The following is a 10460-nucleotide window of genomic DNA, read 5'->3' on the forward strand; positions in this document are numbered from 1 at the left end:
TAACACCAACGCTGGTACCTTTGGGCTGTTGGAGCTCATGATAAACCATCATCAGAGTCTGTGGAGCTTCACTGATCATCTTCTGGTTCCGTTGGTTCTGTAGAACCTTCCACAGTCCTTTGTCATCGACCCAGTAGAAGGAACTCCCAAACACGGCCAGGCCCAGTGCAGGCCTCTGGTTAAACAGTCCAGTGATTGAGAACCGACCGGTCCCGTCCGTTCTGATCGTCTCTATGGACTAAAGGTCCGGAGATCATCATCAATAACAGGTAATAAAAAACAATCACAGTGAGGGTCACAGAACGTTTCTATACGTATGTTTTTATTGTTCTGTGTAGATTTTTCTCTTGTATTGTTGATTTGTGTTTTTGTTCTTGTGTGTTTTTAAAGTCAATTTGAGTATTTTTCTTTAATTTTGTGTTTTTGGAGTCATGTGTATTTTGTAAGATCACTAACGGGGCGGGCTGGACAAAATTAGCCCCGGACCACCTGTTGCCCATGTCGCTCTATGAGCTCAGTGAGAGCTGTGAGCCCATTGGTCAGACCAAACTCACCCTCTTAGAGTCACTGATCCAGTATAACCTCCTAATAGTCACGTCCACAGTGAGACTGTGAGCAGACTGAGCAGTGAGGACAGACATGGAGCTCCTCCCAGAGCCGTCCATCCAGGACCTGTCCAGGGTCACGCCGTCACCCGAACCCACGTTGATCCAGAACATCAGGCTGGAAAACAGAGTCCATACGCTGCATTAGTCAGAACAGTACAGAAATATATTATAATACATTAAAAGCACCTGAGACTGGTTATATTCATCTCCTATTTAATATAAATTATTTAAAAAAATTAATCTAGAACCTGAATTTGTTTGACCATTTATTTTAGTTTTAGGAAAGAAGAACCAGATCAAAATACACTAAACATTATCTTATGTAGAAAGTATTCCAAATGAAATATACATATATAAATAAAATGAATAAGGCACTGAAAAAAACTGTTTTATATTTAGTACAAATACTGAAATATTCTGTTTTATTCACACCTTTCCACAGGTAAGAGCACCAGATCAAACGGTTTGATATTCCTGCTCAACACGGTCGTAAAACTTTTCCCATCAACTGCCAACATGTAGATAGAAGCTGTCTTCTGATTGGTCCAGAACACGTTTCCATTCAACCAATCACAAGCCAAACTTTGAATTCCAGGCTCTCCTTTTGAGAAAAGATGAAATTATTAAATCATTTTTGATGTGTATGAAATAAATCAGACAGGATTTTGGAGTCATTTCATGTATTTTTGTGGCCAATTAGTGTATTTTTCTATAATTGTGTATTTATTTCTAGTCATTCTTGTGTTTGTGCTTCATTATTTTTAGCCTTGCTTCTGTGTTTTTGGAGTAATTGTGTATTCTTAAGAGTCATTGTGTTTTATATATTTCCTTGTCATAAATGAGTGTATTTGTTGCTCTTGTGTATCTTTGAAGTCTTTTGTGATTAGTTTTGTCAACTGTTCTATAGTTTTTTTTTTTAGTCTGTTTCCATAATAATTTTTTTGTCAATATTAGTGGTGCAACGGATCAAAAAACTCACGGTTCAGATCATTTTTGGAAATAAAATTTTGAATCATAAAAACAAATTAAAGGCAATATAAGGCATGACACCTTTATCCTTTAAACAGGCAAGTGTATGGGAAAAAACCTTAAGGCATGGCACCTTCTTTTTTAAACAGAGGGAATTAAAACTAGTCTATGCTCATCATGAAAGGAGCAAAAGAAAGTAGATCTGAGTTAATCATTTAAAATTCTTACAATAGTAAAGGATGGCCATCCGGACAAGAGATGATATGTATTTAATAAGAGCCTTAAAAGACATGGATGGACAAAGGCATCATGGTTATGCCATGATTATGCCATAAACGCCCCCCGTGTGTGTGTGTGTGTCTGTCTCACTCTCCAACTCTCAAGCAATCACACACAGATACACTACCAGGAGCCCGAACCACACTCTGTCACACACACTAGTCGCAAACGGAACAGGCTTCATCGAGGCATTACTAATGATGCACGAATCATTTAAAAAAGTTTGTTTTTTTAAATCAACCAACCCGAGGACTACGTGCGTGCCAATCCTTGGAGAGAGATCTGTGCGGATCACGAATCAATGATGATCTGTTGCACCACCAGTAAATAATGTATATTTTGTTGTTCTTTCGTGTATTTCCCTGTCCACCTGTTCCCCATGCGTGTATTAAAGTGTTCAGTTCTATCTCACCAGTGAACACTGCCCATCTTTGTCGTCCGTCACTTTTATAAATGCTGCTGCTGTCGGCCCAGTAGAACCATCCTCTGCTGAGGTCAAAGGTCAGAGCCACTGGATTCATTACTGAAGTCTGGATTACTTTAAACTGTGAAGACTTCACATTTAATAATCCCAGATAATTCATCTGTACAGTTAGCAACAAAGTAGAGTTATCTGCAAAAAAAAGCAAAAAGTTACTCTTTCTACACATTACAAATGCTCACATTATTAGATGTACAGTTCCATTGTACCTGAGATCACACACATGGTTCCTTCCTGCAGTGTGAATCCATCTCTGCAGTGACAGTAGAACGACCCCACAGTGTTGATGCAGTGATGAGAACACGTAGGAAACGATGATGCACATTCATCAACATCTGAGAACAACAGTTAAACCGTTAGTGTTTTTATTAAATTAGAAAATGCCATAAAACAGGACGATCAACATTAAACTTTAAAGCTGCAGGAGACAATGTAACAGTTTAGTTTCAAACTGTAGCTTCATTTTATCCAAAAGTTGTTCTCATCCCAAAAGAATTCAGCCACATTGACATTTCTGCTGTTTTCACAGATTAAAATTTGATTTAATAAGTAAACATTAAACTCCTCGTGTGTGTGAGGATAGACGACAACTCCCGACTCATTATGTAGCCAATCAGAAAGCAGCAGACTGAGGAACATGGAATGATGCGTTTAAGGAAAACTTTAAAATTCTGATCTCAGAGTTCAGCAGCATCACGTGAAAATATCTCCAACATGGCTGACCGATATATTTTATTTTTTCTCGTTTGAATACGTGAGATTTCGTTCTAGGAGGATCGATGGACAAAATGGTTTAATGCAAGTTTTTCAACCTTGTGGTCGGGACCCCATGTGGGGATGCCTGGAATTAAAATGGGTTCACCTGAAAAGTCTAGTATATGGTAAAAAAAATAAGTTTACTGATGGTTGTATTTCTAAAAATAATAATAATTGTTCTTTCTCAAATTAAGACATCACACACAATAAAAACCAAACAACTGTATCCTATATTTAAACTTTCTCATAAAAATGTAGTTAAAATAAAATGCAGTATAAAAATATCTGAGGTCAGTAATCCTGGCTACTCCGTTTGTAACATTAATTATTATCAAAAACTACTTCTAGACAAAAGTCTATGGGATCGTTAGAAATTAGTGATTTAAAAATGAAGTCACGACTCAAATAAGTTTGTGAACACTGTGGTTTAGTGTGTGTGTGTGTAGATTATGGACCTCACACACCTGATTTTTGGTCATTATGTGTGTGTCTGTACAGACTTCAGATTGACTAAATTCTTGTGTGTGAATCCATCTAAAGTTGCCTTAAAACCACAAGAATAAACAATGCTTCTCTGAACTTTCCTCACTCACATTCTTCCCAAATCTTCCATAAAACATTTCTGCTTCTGTGCAATCGATGCATTTTTTCAACATATCATACACCATATCCCACAATGCAATGTGTGAACCCTTTTCAAAGTGTGTCAGTGATCATCACTCACCGTCACAGAGCGCTCCGTTAGCTGATAGCTTAAATCCATCCCTACAGGAGCACAGAGCCCCCCAGGGCTGCTCTGCGCACATGTGACTACAGCCTCCGTTGTTATTAGAGCACACGTGACCTTAGTGAGGACACAGGACCACAGGGTGAACACAGTGGACTATGTACTGGTCTGAGTGGCACTGGTTCATAGTTCTGAGTCTCACCACAGGTTATGGGTTCATCGCTGCCATCAGAACAATGACGCGTTCCATCACATCTGTGTTCAGACGACCAACACGTTCCCTCAGGACAGCGTACGCCTCCCTCACGGCACAGACCTAGAAATACACACAACCTTCAGTGCTCCATCATCTCGCCTACACATCGTAGATCTTATTTTAGTTCAGGGGCCAAATAAGGAGCAGTTTGATCTCAAGTGGACAACAGATTTTCTGCGGGAAAACGAGCAATTTCAACATTATTGTGCCCTAGTTTGCACTTCTACATATACATAAAATACTAAATATGTAAGAAACCAACAATATCCAAGCAATAAGTGACATATTAAAAGGATCCTTCACCTTTTTACAAGTTTGACCTAAAATCTTCTAATTGTCCTTATTAGTAGATCAATATCTAACAAAACCATATTCATTTAATTTCTTTTTAAAAGAGCGACTATTAATTATTTAAAAAACTACTAAATGATCTATAAATCAGGCTGAATGTTTCACTTCAATAGAAAACAATGGATGTTTACAGGCAGTGGGGCCGTGTGACATCATCAATCACATTATTTCAAGATGGAGGAACACAGGCTCTAAAACTGTAAAGTAGTCCTGTTTTTAAAAGGAAATAAAAATGATTATGGTGCATAATAATGTGTTTTATCAGACATAGATCTACTAATAAGGACATTTAGAAGGTTTTAGACCAAACTAGTAAAAACAGTGGAGGATCCGTTAAAGCTGTGATTGGTCATTATTCTAATTGTCTCACCACAGCCGTCTTCATCCGAATGATCCATACAGTCGTTCTCTCCATTGCAGAGCAGCTCCTCAGGGATACACATGTGGTTCCGACAGGTCCACTCAGAATCCAAACAGCCAATCACAGTGGGGCAGTTCTCCTCATCAGAACCAGTGGGACAATGAGCTCGACCATCACAACGGGCAGACGCCTCGACACACCCGATTGAGTCTACACAGGACACCTGACCTGCAGGGCAGTCCATGGAGCCTGTAGAGGAGGAGGAGAACCATGTGTGGTGTGATGGTTATCCAACAGGAGAAGACAGTGCTAACTAACCAGGGCAGATCATCTCATCAGATCCATCCAGACAGTCTCCTTGTCCATCACATCTCTGATCAGCAGGAACACATCGACCATCATCACACTGCCACTGACCTCCAGGACACACCAGCCTCTGTCCTGCTCCACAACAAGTCAGAGAAGAAACAAAACAGATTCTTAATTAAACCCTCATTCTTTATTTAGGTTAAAGAATAGTAGCCTAAATCAAATATTAGGCTACTATTGTAATCTTTATTTAATTATATCATTTTAATTGTTTATTTTTCAGAAAAAATTTAGAAAATTTAAATTCTTAAAGCATAATCTCAGATAGGAGTTCAAACATTTTGAAGCTTAAACCAGCATGTAACTGTCCATATTGTTAAGTGGCTCATGCAGAAACAAACAGCAACTTTTTTTTGCAACATTTAGTAAAAAAGTACTTTAAAAAAACTTTTTTTTTTTAATGTTACTTTTGACAAGACTTACAGCAGTATTTGTGAAATTTTTCATTAGCCTTTATTTAGTGAAGAGAACCACGTTGAGATTAATAATAAGTAGTGTCTATAGTTCCTGACTCAGACAAACCATCTATAGTTCCATCACTACTAGACTTTCTCCATAAGTAACGTAGAAAAATAATGTGCTATGTTAACACCGTGTTAGGATGATCGAGTGGTCTAAGGCGATAGACGCAAGGATTTTTTCTTCTGCTGATGTGGGTTTGTATCCCACTTCTGATGGTTTTTTTTCCACTTTAACATATTTAACACATCAAACTCCACCTTTAAAAATACATATGAAAAAAATAAACATTTTAGGGTATTTCCTGGGTTAGGGCTAAAATAAAACTGACAGAACTATAGCTCGAAGGACACGGGTCCGACAGCAACGGAACTACCGACATTCGGCTTCCTGCGTAACGCATGCGCACAGGAAGTGCCGGAACTATAGTCAGTTTTGTCTGTGGTCTGGGTGCGGACCAATAGCAACAGCCCTAATATCTTTAACAAGTGTGTCCTGGAAGCAGTACATGAAACAAGTTTACAGTGTCAACACAATACTAAAAAGTTCTTAAAACAAATAAATAGCTCTGAATACAAGTACATGTAAAACAATGAAAAAACATCTAGTTTTCTCGTAAAAATATGTCAATGTTAAATATTTCAAATACTTCTGGTGAATAGCATATAAGCTAAATATTTAGTTTTACATAATACATTTAGATTTCACATTTATATTTAACAATACATTTAGATTTAAATGTAACATCTAAATATATAGTGCTATAGAGATGCCTATTGTTGTAATTTGCGCTATATAAATAAAGTTGAATTGAATTTAGATTTAACAGACATTTTACGAGAAAAGTAAATAACTCCCAATATTACTATAAATTTGGGCAAAAAACATTAAAAAAAAAAAATCACGTACTTTTTTAAAACGTGTTTTGTTGCTAAATGTTGCTAAAGTAGCTGTTTATTTTAGCATGTGCTAGGCTACTTTACAATCGGCCTTATGTGTCCACACTGACGGTTTTTAACATTTTAAAACACATTTAAAACCTTCTCTATGTGTTTTTGGTGCTGGGTTAAGTTAATAAAGCAGATTATTGTACCTGTAATTAAAGATATGATGGCGATGAGGATCAAACAGGTGAAGAACAGCCTCTCCATGTCGGCCTCATCAGATCAATCACCAACAGCTGATGGAACCAGTTTTAACCAGAACCAGCTGGACTGGACCGTCCGGGACACCGTAGAGTTCAAATAAATACGTTTTATATATATAAATACATTTTAAACATTTATATTTTGTTTTGTTTTTATCCCTAAATATATTTATTGATTTTTTTTGCTTTTTTTTTTAAAAAAAATTATATTTAAAAAACACACAAAATAAAACATGTTGCAATCCATATTTAAAAACGAAGCAATGTTTTTCACATTTTATCTAAATGAGTTGAAAAATAACATGAATTAAAAAAAAAAAATTGTTAAAGTTGTCAGATCTAGATGATTGGTATTTTGTTTTTTTTACAGGACATCTGAATTATTTTGGGGATCCAAACGGGAAAAATCACAATGAAAAGAAAACATATTTTAGATTAAGTTTAGTTTTAAAATGAAGCATAAGTGAAACCCTTTTTTCCTTTTTATTTTGGCTAACTTATTTTTACAAAACATTTTTTGGGGGAAAAATATTAGTGTAGATATTAATCAATGAAGCAATATTTTTCACATTTTCTAAATGAGTTGAAAATAATTAAAAACAATGTAAAAGTTGTCTGATCCAAACCAAATATTTAGAATTGACCAAATTATTGGAATTTTGTTTTTTTACGCGACCTCTGAATTTATTTTGGTTTAGTTTCTGATTATTGAATTCACAATGTTTTGATTCCGTTTAGATATATTTGTTAAATTAAATATATCACCTGGTCACCTGAGGGCGGGGTCCTCAGAGCACGTGCTGTAAAAGGCGGCTCCTGATTGGTCACGTGTCCTCTGTCAGTAGCTCCATGATGTCTGTGCTGACCTTCATCCTCCTCCTCTTCCTCCTGCTGCTGGACTTCACTCATCACTGTCAGCCCCACAGCTTTCACACCTTTCACCGCTACATGATGCAGCTCTACCGGCAGACCGAGAGCCCTCGGCCCGGGGCCCTGGTGCCTCGGCCCGGGCTGAGCGGAGGGACGGAGGCCGACAGAGAGACCGTGATCAGCATGGAGGCCCAGAGTGAGTTTAGACTGATTTAGATTCATTAACACGATGACAATAATCAAAAGTTCATTTCTATACATTAACTCAGTGGATCGTGACCCCATTCTTATATCAGATATTTTTTATTTTATATTTGTTTATTTTTCTTCCATTTTCTGCATTTTATTTTAACTAGATTTATATTTGAGAATAAAGTTGTTGAAGATTGTTTTAATTTGAAAAAGAATAATAACATTAATAATATTTATTTAATTTATTTCCATTGGGTGAAGGGTTGCTAATGCTTGCCGTTATTTTTCTGCTGCTTTACAAACAAAAAGTCGTTGTCATTTAAAAATTAATGTATTTTTAGTTTGTTTTTAGTATTGATCTTAAACTATCTAGTGATCTTGCCTTTAACTCGTGTGTCTTAATTTTGATTTATATTTCTATGTTTTCATCACTGTATTTATTTATGTTATTTTAATCTTAACCTGTAAAGTGTCTTTGAGGTTCTGGAAAAGCTCTTTTAAATGAAATGCATTATTATTACTATCTATACTGTGTCTTTCTCAGGCTGCTATCAGAAAGGAAAGCACTGGTCCGTGACCTTTGACCTCTCTCCTCTGTCCATGATGGACCACGTCCAGCTCGCTGAGCTCCACGTCCGTCTCCCAGCCTTCACTAAGCGTCTCCGTACAGTGTTGGACGTCTACCACAGCTCCAGAGGCCTGTGCCCCTCCCCCACTCACTGCCCTGAGCACCATGTCCTCCTCTGGAGCCTTCAGGCTCCGGCCACTTCTCTGAAGCCCTCCTGGAAAGTGTTTAACGTGACGCTGATGCTGCGCCGCTGGTTGGAAACCACCTCCAATCATGTGGAGGAGGAGGGGTTTAAGATGCAGGGGGGGATCCAGCACCCCACAATGATGATGATGATGGTGTTTGTGAAGCACGGCCCTGTAGGCCCGCCCCCAGCGTCACTCAGACACACAGTTACGCACTCTAAGTTAGTGAGTCACAGCAGAAGAAGAAGTGAGATGAAGATCCACAGAGAGAAGAGGAAGATGGAGGAGGAGGAGGGCGGACCCCCACCATGTGGGCGGGTTAACATGTGGGTGGACTTCCACATGTTAGGATGGAGCTCATGGATCATTTATCCAAAACGCTTCAACGCTTATCGCTGTGAGGGAAGCTGTGAGTTAGCGGGAGACAATGGCAATGCCCCCACTAACCACGCCCCTAACAGCCACACCCCCACTAACCACGCCTACATACAGGTGAGGATGTTTTTACACCACAACAGCCTCAAAGTTTCCTCCAAAACACACATAACGACAACACGAATAAACAAAGTGAAGGAAAGAAATTTACAAAACAACAAAAACACAGAAAATAAGAGAAACGAATACAAAACGACTCAAATCACACAAAATGACAGAAAAATACACATAACCACAACAAATATTATCAGAAATGACTCCCATAACAAAATATGACAAAAATACACATACAAATTACTTCCGAAACACACATAACTACTACAAATATAATCTAAATGAGAAAATATGCAAAAGAACAAAAACAAAACAGTGTCACTCAAAAGAACACAGAAAACAAGACAAAATAATATACAAAAGGACAAGAAATATACACGAATCCACAGCAAGAACACACAATAATTACTCCCAAAATGCAATAGGACAACAAATGCATTTAAAATTACTTCCAAAACAAACACGAATACACAAAATGAAAGAAAAAACCCACTGTCATTCCAAACACACACAAAATGAGAGAAAGTTATACAAAATGACTCAGAAACCACCTGACAAAGAACATGAATGAAATGACTTCCAAAACACAAAAGACAGCTGTGGAAATACACAAAATAACAATGACACTAACGTTGTTGTTTCCTGTGATAATGCTCATATTTGTGGTGTGTTTCAGGGTGTGCTGAGTCATCATTACCCTGACAGGGTACCGTGTGTGTCCTGTGGACCAACACGTCTGACGTCTCTCTCTACGCTGTACTATGAGGATGGACGGATGGTGATGAGACGTCATGAGGACATGGTGGTGGAGGAGTGTGGCTGTCAGTGACAAACTGGGGAGTCATGGACATGTTTGTAAATAACTTTTAACTTCTTTTTAAAATAACACGACAATAATGGCCGACGCATGTTTAAACGGTCACAGATCAACATGAGCACAACCTGCTTTAACTTATTATTATTATTATTATTACTGGGCCTGTTTGAGCCTCACTTCCTGTTTCTGAGAGTGAATAAAAAACGTGTTCATATGAACCAAGTGTTGTGGATGTCTCTACACAATGGGTTAAAGTATAAATACACAGGTTTTTATTGATCTGCCACTAGGGGAAAATGAGAAAAAATGCCTTGATTCTGGTCGTGGCACCTAGAGTAGTTAATAGTCCAGTCACAGTAGCCCCGCCCCCACAGCTGAGCTATATTAACGAGTACTACGAACACACACATCAGGAAGACAGACAATAAGACATGCACACGCAGAGACAGACGAGGATATGCACCTAATGTGTCTGTACACACACACACACACACACACACACACAGGCTGATGAAACATCTGATTAGACCAGAATCTGCTCATTATAGAAGCAGCGTCACTAACATCAACACAGAA

General features: G+C 38.0%; 2 protein-coding genes across 5 annotated transcripts in view; one reads left to right on the top strand and one right to left on the bottom strand.

Annotated features, from left to right (window-relative positions):
- LOC114472964 (low-density lipoprotein receptor-related protein 2) overlaps positions 1-6799 on the bottom strand; it is a 41257-nt gene extending 34458 nt beyond the window's left edge. For all 4 annotated transcript variants that reach the window (XM_028462285.1, XM_028462284.1, XM_028462283.1 and 1 more), the window contains exons 1-10: positions 6710-6799; positions 5107-5229; positions 4798-5037; positions 4023-4136; positions 3818-3937; positions 2547-2672; positions 2269-2469; positions 1041-1209; positions 555-723; positions 19-238 (exon numbers count right to left, since the gene is read on the bottom strand). In XM_028462285.1, the coding sequence (XP_028318086.1) occupies positions 19-238; positions 555-723; positions 1041-1209; positions 2269-2469; positions 2547-2672; positions 3818-3937; positions 4023-4136; positions 4798-5037; positions 5107-5229; positions 6710-6767 (1540 nt within the window). In that variant the 5' untranslated portion in view covers positions 6768-6799. The remainder of the gene's footprint in view (positions 1-18; positions 239-554; positions 724-1040; positions 1210-2268; positions 2470-2546; positions 2673-3817; positions 3938-4022; positions 4137-4797; positions 5038-5106; positions 5230-6709) is intronic.
- An 816-nt stretch (positions 6800-7615) lies between these two features.
- LOC114472962 (nodal homolog) lies at positions 7616-9966 on the top strand. The gene is made up of 3 exons (XM_028462280.1): positions 7616-7829; positions 8370-9070; positions 9744-9966. Exons 1-3 carry the CDS (start codon positions 7616-7618, stop codon positions 9894-9896), a joined length of 1068 nt encoding a protein of 355 aa, XP_028318081.1. The 3' UTR covers positions 9897-9966.
- The last annotated feature ends 494 nt before the right edge of the window (positions 9967-10460 follow it).

This window comes from Gouania willdenowi, chromosome 12 (genome assembly GCF_900634775.1).
Source record: "Gouania willdenowi chromosome 12, fGouWil2.1, whole genome shotgun sequence".
NCBI classification, from domain to species: domain Eukaryota; kingdom Metazoa; phylum Chordata; class Actinopteri; order Blenniiformes; family Gobiesocidae; genus Gouania; species Gouania willdenowi.